Source organism: Drosophila nasuta, chromosome 3 (assembly GCF_023558535.2).
Source record: "Drosophila nasuta strain 15112-1781.00 chromosome 3, ASM2355853v1, whole genome shotgun sequence".
Taxonomy (NCBI): Eukaryota; Metazoa; Arthropoda; class Insecta; order Diptera; family Drosophilidae; genus Drosophila; species Drosophila nasuta.
The window spans coordinates 40,016,567-40,036,021 of NC_083457.1; the positions used below are offsets into that span (position 1 = coordinate 40,016,567).

Sequence of the window (19,455 nt, forward strand, 5' to 3'; positions counted from 1 at the left end):
TATAAAGATTGTTATTGAAAATCTGGCACATAATAAAATCAAGGTAAGTATTATTCATCTACTTTTTTTACCTCTTTAGAAACAGCGTATCTTATTTCCTATGAATGTGCAAATATTTCAAAACCCAGTTCCTTGAAGATTCGGCTTCATTTTAAAATTTGAAAAGTTTGCCATTTATTAAATTAAATTATTATTTTCTGCATGCCAACTTCGCTATAAAGAGGGTAGGATATTTCCTTTTTTTTTTGACGAAATCACAACTTTTTTCAAGTTTAAATATTTTCATTTTCATACTTACCAAATTTTTATCGTAATATTTTCCTTGATTCATTCCTTTAACCCAACCCACAATAAATGTAAAAACTCTTTTTGTTTTTATGTTTTTGAACAATGTTCATATTTGTTTATTAATCATTATGAATTAATTTATTTATTTCTCAGTTATTTCATTATAATTTGTATTATATATTTTTTTGTTGCTCTAGAGCATTTCTTTGCCATTGTTTTTTAAACTTATGTACCATTATCTTAACTTATAATGCCATTATTTAATTGTTTTTGTTTGGTTTTTGGATTTGTTTTGTTTTTGTTTTTTGTGTTTTTCTTCTTCTTTTTCGGTTTAAAATCATGTTTCTTTATAGTTTATGTATATATATTTATATTTATTTATATGTATTTGCATGCACATTGATGTTAGTTGTTGTTATTTGTTGTTGTTGTTGTTGTTGTTGTTGTTCATAACCAGCTCATTGGAATTCGCTTTTTAGGCCTGCCCTGCTTACCTTATCTCAATTGCTCTCTCTCTCTCTCTCTTTTTCTCTTTCTCTTTCTGACACTTTTGTTCCTACAACATGCTTTATATAGTATGCTTTATGCACACAGCACACACATAAAGTGATTACTCATTATCATCAATCCTCAACTTGCAATTTCTCCACTTCAACTTTCATTTTGAATTTCCCATTTCACTCTTTTTTCGCCTTTTTTTTTCAATTTCAATTTCAGATTCAGTTTCAGTTTCAGTTTCAGTTTCTGTTAATGGGGTAGGTTGTAAGTTGTAAATGTTTGTTGCTAAAGTTTTGCATACTTATTTGTTGATATTGTTGTGTGTTAAAAACTTTTACAATTTGCTCTTGTCCGAGTGTGTGTGTGTGTGTCGGTGTGTGTGTGTGTGTGTGAAGTGTGTAAAAAGCAATAATTGCCATTTCTGAGTGTGTTGTGTTCTCTGTCAGTTAATGTTAATTTCAATGTACTTGATGTGGCCGCGTATTATGTTTCCTTTCTGCTTCTGCTGCTGTCCAAGGGTCCTTATAAATAATTGAATTACTTTAACCATCCGCCTGTCCGTCTGTCTGTCTGTCTGTCCGTCCGCTTTTTCTGTTCGGTTCCATCCATCATATGCTTAACATTATTGAATTTAACTATATGTTTATTTGTTGTTCTTGGTTATATAACTATTATTTATATATATATATATATATGTATACATATATATATTTATATATATCCGTGTTTATATGTATGTATATATGGGCATATTTGCGGTCGTATGAATAGTTCTTGGGCTGATCATATATATATATATGTTTTTCTTTACTTTTTGTTTTTTGTGGTATTTCTCATAGTAAATATACAAATTCGTTACCGGATTTCTTTATAGAAATGAAAAAATTGTTGTTTTTCTTGTAATTATTTTGTTGTTTTTGTCCTTTTCTTCATCATTATAATAATATTTTTGTTGTTTGTATCTTTTAAATTCTTGTTATGCTTCTATTTATGTGTATGGCTTTCGCACGGTTGTCTTTTAATTTTTCATGTTGTTCTTCTTCTTCATGTTTATTATTTATTTACCTTGTATAGTTTGCTGTAAGTGTAGTACTGCATCAGTTTGTCTCATAACTATTACACTGTCATACATATTTATATAGACCTTATGTACACACATTGGCGACGGCTTTCCATTTCCATTTCTATTTCTATTTCCATTTCCATTCCTTTTGCGCTCACTTTCTTTCGACTCTTCTCTGCGATTCTCATGCCAAGTTCCAATGCGTTTGGCTGGGATTAAAGTTCCGTTTAAAGTATTCGCGTTCATCCAAAAAAACGTGTGCTTGACCGACTCAAAGATACCACGCAATATATGTGTTTGTGTGTGCTTAATTGATTTAGCTCTTTCCTTTTCATTTCATTCTCTTGCGCCTGTCGCTCTTAATTACTTTTACTTACTTAGTAGAATACTTACAAACTGTACGCTTTCATATTGCGCATTTTGTTTTTTTATTTAATTTTTTTTGGGTTTTTATAAATGTATCTTCAATTTGTTGTCTCTGGTTTTTTGTCTTGTTAAATTTTTAGCTTTACGTTTACGTTTTTTTTTTTGTTAAGATTCCTTCGACTTGTATCGTGTATAAAGTATTAAAATGATTTCATTTAGCTGGTTTACCCATTTTGTTTTTTTTTGTAAATACAATTTTAACGTCGCCTTCGCGCTTCATCCGCTTTCGCTTTGTCTTCTTTATTTTTTGTATTTTTTGTTGTTGTTTTTTTTGGTTTTTGGTTTTTAGCTTAATCCATTTGTTTTCTTGTTGTATTTATTATTTATTTGTATTCTTGTATATATTAATATATAATTTTTTTTCCATATAGTATAGTGTAAAATATATAAGAGATATTGTCAATATAGTAAAGGTGTTTTTGTCAGTAGGAGTACCAACTGCAAACTGACACATTCCTGGGGGGAATTTCTTACTTATAGCAAAAATAGTCAAGTGATCGTTCGTATGTATTGTATGTAGGTTTTTGTTTTTCCATTCCCATCATTGTTTTTCTTTGTTCTATGCATTTACCAAGTGTGTGTGTGTGTGTATGGGTGTGTGTGTGTTGGTGTGGTGTATGTACATATGTGTCTATATAAAGAACTGAAGAGAGAGAATTGTCTGATGTCAGTAATTGATTGCTACCATACATATATAAAAGCATGTCTGTGTGTCTGAGTGTGTGTGTGTGTGTGTACAAGGCTCACAATATTGCGTCGTCCCAACGTGCCTCTCTATGCGCTTCTCAATGGGATTCGGATCGTAGTTCCAGGCTGCAAAGGGGGTTGTGGTGAGGAGGAGGGGCGTTTGCATGTGTTGTTGGTATATATATAAAAAGAAACGTCACGTCCTTCGATATTCGATTAGTTAATTGTTAATTTGTTGTTGTTGTTGTTGTTGTTATTGAATTATCGTTATCGTTAATCGTAATCGTAATCGTAATCGTATTGTTGGCGAATTACTCATACACATAATAAGAACTGATATGTTTATATAAGACAAGAAGTGTAATAATAATGGTGATCGTTATTCGTAAACGTTATCGTTATCGTAATCGTTATCGTTATCGTAATCGTAATAATCATAAATAGAATTAAACGGAAAGTAAGTCGTATATAAGTTGTAACTACACGCCAAACTCTTTTACCCTTGTCTGGCTGTCTGTCTTTTCGTAATTGTTTTATTTTGTTCAAATATTTTCATTTTGGGTTTCTCACATTAAAACTATTTTACATACGTTTTGTATTACACTCACTTCATACGTCTCGTCGTCGTGTCCTCTCCATCCAATTCTATTCTGAATTCTCCCCGAAAAAAACGCGACCACAAATTGACTTTTCGACTCAAAAAACGGCATTTAGCTTAAAGTAAGTATGTGTTCTTATATCGCTTTGTGTTTTTTAAAAAATTTTTTTTTACGGCATACTTATGTATTTATTTTTATACACGTTTTTCATCCTCTCTTCCTCGTCTCCTCACTATTTATATAAAAAAGAGACATCTTTTTGTTTTATTATGTTCAATTTAAAGCTTTTGCGCCTGCGCCGTCGAAATTCCTTCTCTTTCTTCCCCTCTCTCTATTCCTCCTTCTTTTCACCTAACTCTAGCTGCTATCTCTTTCTAACGACTGTCCTTTTCGACGACGCCTTCAGTAGAAAAATAATGAAAAAATTGTCGTTTTTGGTTTTCTTTTGTTTCGTTTTGTTTTGTTTTACTTTCTTAAATGTGTTTTCATTTTGTTTGTTGTTGTCTTTGTGTTTGTAGCTGTAACATTTTGTTGTTTTTGTTTTTTCTTTTATGTTTTATCTAATTGACTGAAATTGATTTTGTTACAAGGACGCATTTTCTTTTGGTTGTTAATGTTGTTGTTGTTGTTGATCCGGTATACCAATATTATTACAATAATTTGCTGTTGTTGTTCTTGTTGTAGCTGAGTTCTTTTTTCTGTTTTTGTTTTTTCGTTTAACAATATAGAGCACTACAAAATAATATGTTGTTTGTCTTGTATAAAGCATGTTCTTCTTCTTCTACACATAACGAACGTGTTAACAGGGGGAAAAATACTAGAAAAAAATTCAACAGTACGCTTAAAGCTGTTTTTCTTTTTGTTTTTTTTTTTGTTCACAAGTTTATTTTAATAACCGATTCAACTGCTCAGCTCAACCGGTTTAAACAACAGTCCCTCACAAAAAAATGTATCCCGTTTTGTGTCTTTTCGCTTTTTGGGTCGCACAGCTGCCGAATAAAGAAAAAAACCCGATACGCCATCATGCTGCGCTTTTTCCGTTTCCGCATCGGACCATTTCCGGTTGAAATTCGGCATTCGGCATTCGGTTTTCTACTTACAACATAAAACAAAATTAAACTAGCTTTCTGTAGTGAATACTTTGGGCCAGCAAAGTTTTAGCATACGATCTATACGAGATGTGGCATTAGAGCTGCCCACAGAAATGATTTCATTTATTTTGTGTGTGTTTTTTTGCTGAGAATTGTTTTCTAGACTTTTGTTTATTCGGATGCCATTTAAGAATGCATCAGTCTCAAAGGGGTCGGATATAGACGACACTGCGAGACCGATTCTAAATTGTTTTCAGTTTCGTATTTGTGTTTTGTATTTTTGTTCTAGGACAGTCAAAAAATGTTTACAAGTAATTTACAATATGCATATTTTGTTGTAAGTGAGAGAGAGAATTAACTTCTCCCAACTTTGCTTTTCCACTTTTAATGCAGTTCATGCGTTCGTCGCTTTACACTCGTAATTAATAATATTTATTTATCATATATATATATATATATTTTGTATGTATATATATATATAATTTTAGGTGTATATATATTTATATGTATATTTATATATTGGTGTATATTTAATGTATTCCATTTGCTTTATTTTCTCATTAATTCATCCATTAAACTTACATTAGCTGCAATTGTTGTTGATGTTGTTCTTCTTCTTGTCATCTTGCTGTTGTTGTTGTTGTTTTCAATTATTGCTTTTAGAACGTGTCTTAAAAATATATTGATTTATTTATTTAATTTATATTTGTGTATGTATATTGCCTTACAAGTTACGCTTTCATATATATATATATATATTGTTTTTAATTTTTTTATGCAAATATAACATGTTTTTTCTTTCGCTTTTCCAAACGCATTTCCTCGCATCCTTTTTGCCTGGATTACGAATACTTGCCCCTCTGCGATTTTATTGTTTATTCTGTAATATTATTCTCATATATATGTATATATATACTTTTTTTATTAACAAATAGTTTAGTTAGCGTTAAAGTAACCATTGCCTTGACTCCCTTGCAGATACAGTATGCACTCCGTATGCGAGACTACATACGTATACATAAGTAAAATGTGTTTGTTGCTTTTGTTTATGTTTTGTTTCCTTGCTGGACAATCAGCAATCACCAATGCTCGGTTAATCTATATAGATTCTGGATTGCCTCTAGCCGATTCATATACAATATATGTATATATAAATATGTAATTTAGCAGCTTACTTTCGCCTATCTAAAAGTTGTGTTTATTCATCATTCATTTTTCCATTTTATTTTCTCTTCTCTTTTCTTTTTTTTGATTATTTATATATATTTATTAATTATGTCCCCAATTCAGTGAATTTTTGTGTGTGTATGTGTGTGTGTGGGTGAAATCAAGTGAAATGTTAAATGACAAGTGAAAAATTTCGAAATTAATGAAATGTTTTGTCCCAAGTGCTTCTTTGCTAAATATCTTTACGGGCTATAAAGTTTTGGTAAAGTTATTTTTCCATATCCGTTTTTCAGTGTTTGGGTTTCTCTTGGGTTATAATCGTAGAATTGTTTTGTCAACATTATAAACGCTATTATATATTACACTGCAATTCTATTTTTTTCATTTTGTTTTTCTCTTTTTTTTGTTTGTTTGTAATTTGTATAACTATATATGTATGGTATTCGTGTATAATCGTATATATGCTGTTTGTTTTGTTGTTGTTGTTTTGTCATCTTCATTCCTATATAGGTTTTGTCTTTTCTATTTTGGTCCGAGACTTTGCATCGGCAAAGTCCTGGAGAGCGTTGGTTTGACAATTTGGCAAAAAAAGTTATGAAAGGAACATTTTCACTGTGTTTCTGCTTCTGCATCTGCTTCTGTTTTTCTGCTTTTCTTTTAGTTTTTTTTCTTTAAATTTGTTTCTTTTTTGTTGTTTTTGTTGTTGTTGTTGTGTATGTCGCCTAGTGCAAAAAATCTCAGACAGACAAAAAGCGCATCTTATTGTTTGTTATTGTTCTGTCAATTATAGAACAATACATTTCATTTTTTTATTTAATCATTTTTTTTGTTAGTTTTTTTTTGTTGGTTGCTTTTGCCACTTGCTGTGTGTAACAAATGTTGTGTTTACTTAATTGTCAGATAGTTTTTTTTTTTAGGTTTTTTTCTTGTTTTTTTGTTTTGTTCCAATAATTGAATACTCCATATAGTTGTATATAAATATATTTTTCTATTACGCCCCCCCCAAGTAGCATCGTCTAGTCCACTGCTCTTGACCCCTCCTTCTATCGTCCTGCTGCGTATCCCTGCGATGAAGGACGCGAGACGGCGCGACTAGAAAAATTAATTGCACATAACGTGGCCTGCTTTTCATATGCTTTTCTTTTCAACATTTTCTTGCATTCCTTCATTGATTACCCATCCAAATTCTGGCTTTTTTGTTTTTTTTTTTTTTTTGTTTACATACATAAGTATTTAGTTAATTGTTTAAACATTTGCGTTTCTCAGCATTTGTCTTTTTTGGTTTTTTTTGGTAATTCTTTTTATAAATATTTTATTTACTTAAATATAATATATTGTTGTATGTATAATAGTTCATTGTGTTATATTTGCATATGCGCTTAGATTGTAATTTGTTTAAGTTTGTTTTCTTCTTGCTTTTGATTCATCAGTTTGTATGGGTGTGTTTAAGTGTATGTGTGTTGCTTGTGTATGTGTGTGTGTGTGTGTTATATGCTTTCTTCTTATATACTTATGCATAGATTTTTGCTTTATCGTGTGCAAATAAATTGATTTATGCCTCGAGAGTTATGCAAAAATTTCAACCACACTCTCGATTTTCGCTTTCGCTTTTCGCTTTCATTGTTTTGATAATGAATGCAGCAATGCTTTAACATATTTGTCTAACTATCCATTGTTTAATTAGCATTATTCATTTGCTTTCAATGTGAACACAAAAGAGTTGCAATTTTTCCTTCTTCATTTCTTGCATTTTTCTTTTCTTTTCATCGTTTAAATAATACAGAACTTCAACACATTTAACACATTTAATTTAATTAGATTTTGTTTTTATCCATCGATGCTATCGATGTGATTTGCTTTTTACATAAGTTTCCTCATCTTATTCATTTTGGCCAATAAACGAGTTTGTTGTACTTTAAAATAAATTCATAATGATAACTTTTGCATCTAATTGTTTAGCACAATTTTCGATTTCTTTTGATTTTCACCACTGACACAAAATAAAACAGAAAACATGCAATACGATGCGACAGGGTTGCCAACGCATCCCAAAAAGAAAAACTTATAACATTGCAAACATTACATTTTGGATGTCATTAAGTGCTTCGTTTGAAAAAAACAAATAATTTTGTGTGTTATTATTATTATTATTTGCTTTTTTGTTTTGTTTGTTTGCTTTTTTGATTTATGTAATTTTTATCTTTTGTATATATTGCAGTTTTCTTTATAAGTATATGTATATAATATGTATATATAATTTGTATATATATATAGAAGTATATATATATATATCGACTTTAACTTTAAAAGTTACAACTTAGTTATTTAAGAATTGTAATAATAATGATAATAATAATCATTTGCTTTCAATAATAATACGCATTTAAATAATAACATTTTCGCTATTATTGCAACATTTTTTTGTTTTTGTTTTCTTTTGTTTTGTTTTGGTATTTTCAACTTTCGCCTTTTTTGCTGCTCCTGCTGCTGCTTCTTCTTCTTCAGCTTTTTATAGTTTACATTTTGGTATTTTTTTTTTGTATTTTTTTGTCTTTTTTTTGGTTTTCTCATTACTTAAAAATGGTGACGCTTCGGCCCCTGGCACAATGTTGTCATCGTTTCTCCTCCAGGCTGGCCTTCATATTGCAGTGTGTTTGTCTTTGCCTGTGTGTGTGTGTATTTTGGTGTGTTGGTGTGTGGGCCACGCCTACCTCTGCCACCGCCTGCGCCGCCTCCACCACCGCCATCATCGCTGCACTTGACGCAGTTTCGTTTAATTTGCATTTTAAACGATTTTTGCTGCACACGTTGCATCTTTTTCAGTTGGCTCTACGAAGGGAGTTGCGAAGGGGAGAGGGAGGATTGGGGGAGTGGGTGGCAGGGTTGTGGCTACGGCTGCCGTGGTTGGTTATTTGGTAATATTGTTGTTGTAGTTGTAGTTGTTATGCTGCTTCTTCTTCCGCTGGCTGTTTGTAGTTGTTGTCATTAAATTAAAATTAATTTTTTTTCTGCATCTTTTTTTTTGTGTGTTTTTTTTTTGGTTTGCTTGCGCTGCGTTCTATCATTTGTTTTTATATATAGATTTATTATATATATATATATTGTTGTATATATATGTATATACTTTAATTAATTAATTGTAATATGTGTGTGTGTAGGTGTGTTTGCGTTTGGTTTATTGGATTTTTGCTTGGCTGCTTAACAGATTTTGCAAATTGCAAAATGTAGAAATATATGTATATAATATGTCAGTATATTAGTATATACCAACTGTATTTTTTTATTTTAAATTAATGTTGTATTTGTGTTCTGTGTATGTGTGTGTCAGTGTGTATGTGTGGTTGCAGCATTACAGTTACTTTTCGTGTCTCTTGTCATTTTGTTGTAGTTTTTAGTTTTGTTGTGTGCTGCTCTATTTTTGTTCTCGTTTGTTGTTGTTGCTGTTGCTATTGTTGTTCTTGTTCTTGTTGTTGTTGATATTGTTGTTGTTGTTGTTGTTGTTGTCATTGCGGTTGTCGGCGCCACCTTTTAATGGTATCCATTTGTAAATGCCGCAGGAATTAGTGGTCCCTGTAAATAAACGTTTCGTGTAGAACAAAACAAATACACCAAAATTATTCAAATAAAATACAATTTCCGTGAAGCATCTCTAATGCACACATACATATAGAAAGTTTGTCAACATTTATAGGTATACATACATATATATATATATAGATATATTTAATTTATATATTTAGGTAAAGTGAAAAAGTATTGAGATAGAAAAATTATTCAGTAATTTGTATGTGTCGTATGTATGTATGTAGTTTTGTATTTCGATAAAGAATGCAGAAATTGTCAAATTCAAATTTTCACATTTAATCACTTAATCCAATGCTAAGCCAAATTAATTGAATTGTCTCCGCATTCTTTATCAAAAAAACACAGCCCAAGGCTTTATGATGTATGTATGTATGTATGAGTGATGTATGATTGTGGCTGCGCTTAGATTTAATATTTATATAATACATATGTAGTAGAAAATGTTGTATAGAATTTGTAAATAAATCATAAGAGTTTTAATATAGTTTTAATTGAAACGGCCTAGAAAACTGTGCTTGTGACGTGCATACATAATTTTTACTTGATTTTTTTAACTATATTTGTTTTTTTTTTGTAATATTTTTGTTGATAAATAATTGAAATTGTTATTTGGAAAAAAACACGCTGTAGTTTTGTTGGTGTGCCTACCTTGTGCAACTGCGTTTGTTATATACTCTTATTACTTTCTTTTTCTCTCTTTTTTTTCTTTTGTTTTAGTTATATATGTATATATATATTTCGATTTATATATATATGGTATATTTTTTGTATTTTTTTTTTGTATATACTTTTTGCTTTTTTGTTTGTTTTGCTTTATTTTTTGTTATTTGTTTTTTTTTTTGGGTTATCAGTCTTTTTATATATTAGCCATCGCAAAGTTCAACGAATAAATCTGTACGAAATGAAAGAGAAACACATAGTACAATATTTATAGAAGGTCGCAAAATATATAACTATGTAACTAATATATTTGATGATGATATATTTTATTTATTTTTTTTTTTAATTTTACTTTTACTACACTTGTCTTGTCGGTTGAGCTGTGTGTAAGGCGAGAGATTCAGATTCAGATGATGATAGCTAAAATGCTTTCTCTTTCTCTGCTCTTCTCTTCTTCTCTTTTTGGTTAACGGACCACGACTGGGCCTAGATAACGCGCAGCACCCCACAGACCGAGACGAAGTATGCACTACTATTATTATTATTTTTTTCTTTTCTTTTTTAGTATTCTTTTTTATTTAGGGTAGTGAAACCCTCAACTTCTGTGGCTCACTTACCGGGCTGTAGTTCAACGGGGCACGGCTAACGGCAATGGGAAAGCCCGATGGCTGCGGACTGGTTGCCTGGACGTAGCCCACATTGTCGGCTCCGGCCGAGCTGTACATGTCAATGGTTGGTCCGGGCGAGTTGGTTGACGGAAAGCCCTGCCGTGTGGCCGTGGTGGCAGCCGCTGCATGTGGCGAGGCCGACGGACCAAAACTGTGTGCAGCTGCCGCAGCCGCCTGGTAGTTGTTCATCACTGCAAGACCGCCAGAACGAGAGATGGGCGAGGGGAAACGTGTTACTTATGTGATGATAATACTGCAAGGCTTATAGCTAAGATTATTTCTCTACCAGAACATTCAAGTCAATAACTTAACTAAAGCAACGAGTTGAATCTTTTTGTATTTGACATTTTATGTCATTGAATTCAAGATAATATAGAATTATACAGAACACATAGATACACCTATCATACCAATAGGTATGACTTTTCAGCAACTATATTATCATATATCATAATATATCATATATTTATCTACATATCATATTGTTGCTGAAAAGTCATACATATTAATAGGATAGATGTATCTATATTTATATCATCATATAGTTGCTAAAATGTCATTCCTATAGATAAGAAATTATAAAACACTTTGTGAAACTACTTGAAAATTTCTCTGAATACGCGAAATTAATTTGATCATGTTATAGATGTTTTAAGGATATAAAAGTGTTTATAAAATATATAATTGTATTTTTATGATTTTTTGATTTCTTAAATTTTGAAACGAAATCTAAAACCAAAAGAACATTGTAAGTACTCAATGTGTAAGTCTTTTAAATTTCAGGAGCTTAAAAACTTTTAAAATTAAAAAAAAAAAAACAAATTATCCAAACTATTCTTGAATGAATTCTTTGAAAAATCAATTTTATTTATTCCTTTTATGCAGCTACCTTTAATTTTTAAGTATTTCTAGTTGATTCTATATTTTTATACTTTCTATACTTGACTGCATTATGTTCATGACTTAATTTCAAAGCTTAATGTTCATAGCTGAATAATAATCATAGCTATCTAATTTGATGTTCTGCACTATAATTTCTGCAAGTAACTTTAAACTTTCATATTACAAGCTTATTTTGAGATAAGATTTAAAATACTTTCATCATCGTATCTTTCTAGTGCATGACCAGATTTATTTCTTACCTGATAGCGCCTGTGTTAGCAGCGGTGTATTGTTGTTGGGTGTCAGCTGCCCATTGGTTAGATCAACTGTAAGTGGCAAAAGAGTGAGAAGAGTTGTGATTTTAGTAGATGATGACAAATACAATGCGCTAGGCAACTAAGTTGAGTTAAAGTTATATAATGGGCATTAAAAATACCTAAGACAAAATAATTAAGACTGATCGCTAAGTGGAATATATAAACATATAGATGTACATATACATATATGTCGATTATAGGATTAGTATAAAATAGATATATAGTTGTATGTAGTGAGAGAGTATTTGAGGTATATAAATGTTATGAGTTATGGAGCTCGAGATACGACTAGAAAAGAAAAGAGAGAGAAAACAAATACGAGACTAACTAATGCAAGAGTATATAGTAAAATGCTATAAGTAAAGCCCAAGCCCAAAAAGCTAACTAAGGTATATAGACTATATTGTATGGTATGTGGGTGTATGTGTGTGTGTGTTTGTGTGTGTGTTGGAGTGTGAGTAACTACGACAAAAATAGAGCTAAACTAGAGCGCAGGTTATGAAAACACAAAATGCTGCACGCTTGGTTATTAAACGAGCGTTGTCGTCGTTTTTGCCCCGTATACAAAACTAAACCAAACCAAACCAGACCCCAAATGAAACTCAGTTACAACAATGTGAGGGAAGAGAGATAGAGAGAGAGAGAGGAGCAGTCTCCTTTTGGCGCTTTCGCTCTGTGTTATCATTGCCGTTGTGCTCGGTCACAGCTGCTGCAGCAAGTAAAAATACGCTGGGGCCAATATTGAAATGACAACAGAATGCGGGGAAAATGCGAATGCGAATGGGATTGGAATTGGAATGGGGATTGAGATAGGGACGACGACGACGGTTAAGAAGTGACGGGTTATGGCTAACGGATTACGGATAACGGCTTCGACTCCAAACTAAAGCAACAGCAAGAACTGAATGTGTGTGTTGTAGCAGTTGCATTTCCTGCGGAAACACAAAAATTGATGTAACGTAACGTGACGTAACGTAACGAGGCGTGGCTTAGCCAGACGTTTGCTTATTGTCTGTCCCATTATGTGTGTGTGTGCGTGCGTGCGTGTGTTTGTGTGTGTGTGGCGCCAATCAACTTTGGCTTACGTTTAGTTTACGCTTTTCGGAAAGCTCTGTGCGCCATGTTGTTTTCATTAGCGAGCAGCGAAGCAACAGCAAACAGCAACAACTATAAAAGCTGCTGCTGCTTCTTCTTCTTCTTCTGCTGCTGCTGCTGGCCATAGGAAGAGCAGTAACTGCTTTTTTCTAAATAAATAAGTTTTCGGTTTTTAGTTTTTAGTTGTCGTTCTCGTTGCAATGGGTTTCCGGCATGCTTTTGGTTTTGCTATTTTCGCTTTTTTTTCGTTTTTCAGTTTTTCACTTTTTACGTTGTTGTTATTGTTATTGTTGTTGTTGTTGAGCTTGCGGTGGTGCAGCTGCAATTTTAGTTAGTTTAGTTGTCAGACTTGTGGTTTTGTTGTTTGTCAAACCACAGTGTTGTTTAACGACACGCCACGTCAGAGTTGTCAACGTTGCCCATTTGTGACAACCTCATTGCTGTTTCGTTTCGTTTCGTTGTCAGTAAGCCAAAAAGCAAGGGGGAGACAACAACTGGTAACTGGTAACTGCAACAATTCCTAACTGCACCTAACTTTTTAGTGGTTACAACAACTGATTGATCTATTGATTGTTAACTTGCCAACCCTCGATGACTATTCGCAGTTCCATTTTGTGTGCCGAATAAAAATGAAATATTTGCCATGGAGCACAATTAAATTGTGTGTTCAAATGATTTCATGTGAAGCATCGTTGCACAGCACATCGTCGAAGCTGCTTAACAACACTAGTATTTTAATCTAATCTTAAATTGATTGTGAAACATAAAATGACAACCCTGGTCTTTTAATTTAATCCTAAATTGATTGTAATATAGACAATTTTAAGACTGTTTAGCGAAAAATCACAATTAATTTGTGTGTTCAAATGGTATTTTAATCTAATCTTAAATTGATTGTGGAACATAAAATGGCAACCCTGGTCTTTTAATTTAATCCTAAATTGATTGAAAATATACAATTTTAAGACAGTTAAAAATCACATTTAAATTGTGTGTTCAAATGATTTCATGTGAAGCATTAAAAGGCTGCTTGACAACACTGGTATTTTAAATTCATTGCAAAACATATAATGACAACCCTAGTTTTTTAATAGAATAGTAAATCGATTGTAAAATATAAAATGCTATGTCAGCTTAGAGAAAAATCAGTCTTTTTCGTTAGTAACATAAATTCCAAATTGACAAAGGATCTTTTTCGAATTTTTCATTAAAATTACGAAAGGCAACCCTGGGCTTTTAATTTAATCCTAAATAGATTATCAACCGACAAACTTTAAGACAGTTTAGTGAAAAATCAGTCTTGTTCTTTAGTAGCAAATTTCAGAATTGATAATGAATTGTTTCTGAATTATGCATAAAATTAAGAGAGGCAACTCTGGCGAATACTTTAAACAACCTTTGAGTATGATTCAATGAGCGCTTCACAACACTGGTTTACAATTACATTAACGTTTAAAGAACGTTTTCAACAGCTACTTAAATTAGTAACACAAAAAAAAGTAGTACAATTATTTGTCAAAAATTATATAAAAGAGTTTAACAATTTTGTCGTTTATCAACACTACACAATTTATAGGGTATTGTTTGTTATTGCGTGACATTAAATTCGATTGAACTATACACTAAGTTTATATGGAAATTAACTACATAATTTAGCTTAAAATCAATTGGTCTTTATAGTTAAAGTTCAAGTTTGAACGCGTTTATAATTATAGTTTATGTTTTGTTTTTGCTACAACTAATGAATGTATTTTTTTTATGTATTGTGTGTGTAGAGAATACTTTGTTGTTTAGTGTTTAGCTACTTAATATGCCAGTTAAATGACCATCAATTGGCAACGTTTTGCATTTAATGGACTCGCATAGAAAGTTTCGTATCTAAAGTTATAAGAACACTACACATATAGATAAGATATACACTTATGTATGTAGTTGTGTGTAAATATGTATGTGAACTACGACTGCCGCCTTCGGGGGCAGTTTACAATTTATTATTTGATTTCGATTGAGCTGCTCTAGTGTATTTGCTATAAAGTGTAAGCTAACGGATTACGTTTTACGTTCAATTCGAAATGGTTAATCATAAAGTGTGTCAACGGCTTTAACAGATATATAACGATATATATTTATATATAGAGAGAGAGTGTATACTTCAGATATATGTTGTAGGATTATGCATTTTGAGTAATAAGACGACCATTAGCTGACCTTTGTTGACACTCGATTCGTCGCATCTCTTTATCTCGTTTACGCTGCTGCAGTCAATGAATATTGCGCATACGCCTCGTTGGTCCGCTAATAATAATAACAAGAGCACTTGTGCCTTGCGGCCAGAAAAAGGACCAAAGACTTTTTGCATCCGTTTATGTTTATTTTTTTGTGCATTTATTTAGTTAATAACTTTTCATTTTTATGCGTAAGCAATTTGAATTCTGCATTGGCATTTTGTTTGTTTTGTTTTTGTTTTTTGTTGTTCTTGTTGTTGTTTGAAGCGTTTTCTTATAAATCACAGTATATACGTGTAAAATACATAGATATGCGTGTGTGTGTGTAGGTGTTTGTGTATGTGTGTGTGTGTGTATGTGAGTATGCTATATAAATAACTCGTCAGCATATTTTTATCGTTGATACACCTCGAAGCAGTTGCTGCGACTTTTCATTTCCTTTGTCCTTTTGTTTATAAATTTCATATATATAAATTGCCAAAAATTTGCGATAACTGCAATTCAATTAACTAATTAACAGCTTATCAATTTCCATGTTTTGCGTATTACGAGTATGTGTTGGTGTGTGTGTGTGTATATATTATAAATATTTTAGTTATATATCAATATATAGTATAAGTTTGTTTTTTTTGTTTGGTAGCTAATGTGGAACTTACAATTATGCGTAAATGGAAAGGACATAGAAAAATTGCATTTTTCATAAACTTAAAGTCGCGCTTCAAAAATGGATGGACATTAATATTGTATTATTAATTCTTGTTTTCTTTTCTATTTGTTGTTATTAATTGTTGTATACGTATTTAATTATTCGTTATTGTACAAATTAAACAAATTTTTTTTTTATATTTTTTGTTCTTTTTTGGTTTTTTGGTTTTTCTGTTGTATAAAATGAATATTTAAACTTAGCTTGTATAACTATGTATATTAAATATATATGTATATATATAGTTCATGTATAATTTATATACTTAGAAATGTCAATAAAAATTTCGCTCATTTTTGGTAGAAATTTGTTGTATTCATTTTTTGTTGTTGTTGTTTTAGATGCACCGATGAAAGAATTTTTTTTGCAGGCTATAGTTTCAGTTATTTTTTTCGGATTTTGGATTCAAATGGATATATGTTTTTAATTCGAGAATTAAAGGATTCCCAATTATTATTAAGTATGTGACTACATTTTGAACAGAAATGCATAAATACAAAAACGCAGCTAATTAATGCACGAACCAAAATCTCTGCACATTTCTGCTGATTATCTAAAACTCAGGGGAGAAAAAAACACACAGACAAAGAGCGAGATAGAGAGAGAGTGGCAACAAATTATATTATGCAGGAAATTAATTAAAGGATAATAATAATGATACTACGCGTACATATAGAAGTATGACAGGCCTGGGTAGAAATTTGTTGTTGTTCTGTTATCTAAATGTTTTGCTGTTTTTATTCGCTGTGTCGTGTCCAACTAATTTATGCAGATGTACTACAAATAAAAATTTGCATATGAAATGCGAACGGTACAAAATAGTTTTATAAATAATAGATTTCTCTGTGTCCCTCTGACAAACCTAAAAAGAACAAAAAAACAGCTACAAAATGAGAGTAGTTTCTAGTTAGTTTTTATAATGACAATAATGAGAATTAATGAGGGCAACGAAAAAAGAAGAAAAACCTTTTTACGGTTGTCGTTTTTTTTTGTTTTTGTTTCAAATGTTTTTTTTTTTCTAAGTTATATTGTGTCATACCTCTAGGGTCTGTGATTATGCGATTATGTTGGCCTAAACACTACACATATATAGTAAGTAGATATATAGTATTTCGATTATTGTTGATCAACTTGCATACAAAGCTAAAGAAACTGCGCTAAATTAAGTACGGGTGCAGCTCTATAGTATAGAGATATATAGATTGTATATATATTGTATATAGCTAGGGATTGCGCTAATATCGTGTCAAAAAGGGGGAAAGTTCAACGCGTCTATAACTATATAGTAATGCCGTTTATAATCCATGTGTATATCAAGTATGTTTGTGTTGGGGTAAGAGAGAGAAAAGGAGAGAGTCTAAGTGTCAGCTATATAAGTAGGCCATATACAGAGTGAGTGTGTGTGTGAGTGTAGGTGTGTGTGTGGGTGTGTTGTACACACACTTGTATGCGCCAGCAGCTCTAAATGTGATTACATGGGTCTGCAATTACAAATATATGTAAGTTTCGTTATTCGTATTTTGTTTTTTTTTTTGGTTTTAGAGAGAAATAGATCAACAAACTAACGAGTATAAGTTTTGTTTAATGTTTTTTTTGTTTTGTTTTTGTTTTTGTTTGTTACCATTCCAACCGTCGAAACAATCTAAACTATTAAATGTTGATGTTGTGTTGGTTGCTGATGGTGTTGTTGTTGTTATTCTTGTTGTTGTTGTGGTTGTTCTTGTACCTACTTGGCTTAGTACAAATTTGATTTACTTTTGGCTTGCGCATTGCTCGAGAAAAAGAGACAAACCGAGCAATGAAAATATTAAATACAATTTCTGCAGGCCTTTCGCTTTCGCTTTCTCTTTTATTCATGTTTCGGTTTCTTTTGCCGCGCTCTCTCTTAGAAATTTATGTTGCCCAGAAATTGCGATTTGATTGCCGCCGTGCGCGCTGTCAGCGCTGTGGCCAACGGCAAAGTCAACGCCGCCGCCTGATGGTGTTGGTATCCCGTTTGGGGCTGACTGTGGACAGCAGCAGCAGCAGCAGCTTGACCACCACCACCGGCGTTGTTGCCACCGCCATGGTGGTGGCCACCAGTGGTGGCGGCTCTGCTGCGGCCAGTATTCGTGCTACACGTGGTACCATAACTTCTACCGATGCCACAAATAGTCAAGCCTACAAAATATCACACGAGACACAAGATTTGCATGTATAGAGAAAGAGAAAGAGACAGTTGACAAAGAGCGACAGAGCGAGAGAGAGACAGAGACAGAGAGAGAGAGAGGCTGGTGACTCTAGCTAGGGTTGGGACGAATGCGCATATGAATATTGCATATTCGCAAACGTTGAAACTTGCACTCGTTTTTATTGTTTACCAATTTTTCGTGTGTGTGTGTGTGTGTGTCACAAAACCCCGTTTTGGATTTTGCATTGTGCTAAGCTACATAGAGAGTTTCTTTCTTTCTTGTTGCTGTTTGTTGTTGTTGTTCTGGTTGGATTTGTTGTTCGATTTCAATCGCAGTTCGTTGACAAACGTTCCAACCCTAGCCAACAAAAAAATATACAAAAAATGTCAAAACAATACAAATACAAAAATAATACAGCTCGAGGACGGGCTGTGGTTGGCGGTTTATTTAAAATCCTACTACAATAGTTGATCTCTTGGATGAATGTTTGGTAAGTTGGGTGGACGAGTGGGTTATTGAGTGGTGCTCTGTGGTCTTAAGTGTGGTGTTCAGGTGCAAATGATAAACACAAGATCAAGCTGCATAAATCAATATAAGAACATGAGTCTAAATATGCCTAAGTATGGGGTCGAGTTGAGAAATGTCTTGTGCATTGATATGACGAACGTTAGCGATGCTCTCTTTATCATATATGTTAATACATTTTTAATACTCGCCAAATTTAGTTGCGTGATTGATTGATTGATGAACATTCTAGTCAAGTTCTTATATTGGCTTTTACTAATTGTTAACCTTTGGATCTCTTCTTGGTAAATAAGTAGTTTCGAGGTGATTGATTTACTGATTGATCGATCAGTCACTGCAAGTGTTATTTGTTATTGTTTTATATTAATTGTAAGTCCTTGACAACATACATGTTGATTGACTGATAGATTGATTGATTGATCAGTCAACTGGAACTGTTATTTGTTTTACATCTATTGTAAGTCCTTAACAACATACATACATACTTGATGTTTGATTGATAGACTGTTTGATTTGATTGATTGCTCAATATGGTAGTTAACTTTTGTCTCTGGCCGAATATGTAAAACGTTTTCGGTAAACAATTAGCTCCAGATTGATTGATTGATTGGTTGATCTGTTAGAGGAAACTAATTTTTTTTTCTACTTCATTGGTTCCATATATTTAATAGAAAATGTAGTATATGATTGATTGATTGATCAATCAGTTAAAGTTATTTTTGTTTTGCATTTTTTTTTTTGCATTTTGTGTATATCTACTTTGTCAGAATCGTTAAATAGTCAAATTCAGATTGATTGATTGATT

General features: G+C 32.1%; 1 protein-coding gene across 6 annotated transcripts in view; it reads right to left on the reverse strand.

Annotated features, from left to right (window-relative positions):
• Positions 1–2,446: 2,446 nt before the first annotated feature.
• The window catches only part of LOC132793845 (RNA-binding protein Musashi homolog Rbp6), a 226,160-nt gene continuing 209,151 nt past the window's right edge, over positions 2,447–19,455 (reverse strand). For 2 of the 6 annotated variants that reach the window (XM_060803954.1, XM_060803958.1), the window contains 3 exons: positions 11,874–11,940; positions 10,682–10,934; positions 2,447–9,389 (listed from right to left, as the gene is read on the reverse strand). In XM_060803954.1, coding sequence (XP_060659937.1) covers positions 9,348–9,389; positions 10,682–10,934; positions 11,874–11,940 — 362 coding nt within the window. In that variant the 3' untranslated portion in view covers positions 2,447–9,347. Of the gene's footprint in view, positions 9,390–10,052; positions 10,297–10,681; positions 10,935–11,873; positions 11,941–17,578; positions 18,115–19,455 lie in introns of those variants that run through there. The other 4 variants (XR_009633154.1, XR_009633153.1, XM_060803955.1 and 1 more) reach the window with 4 other exon arrangements.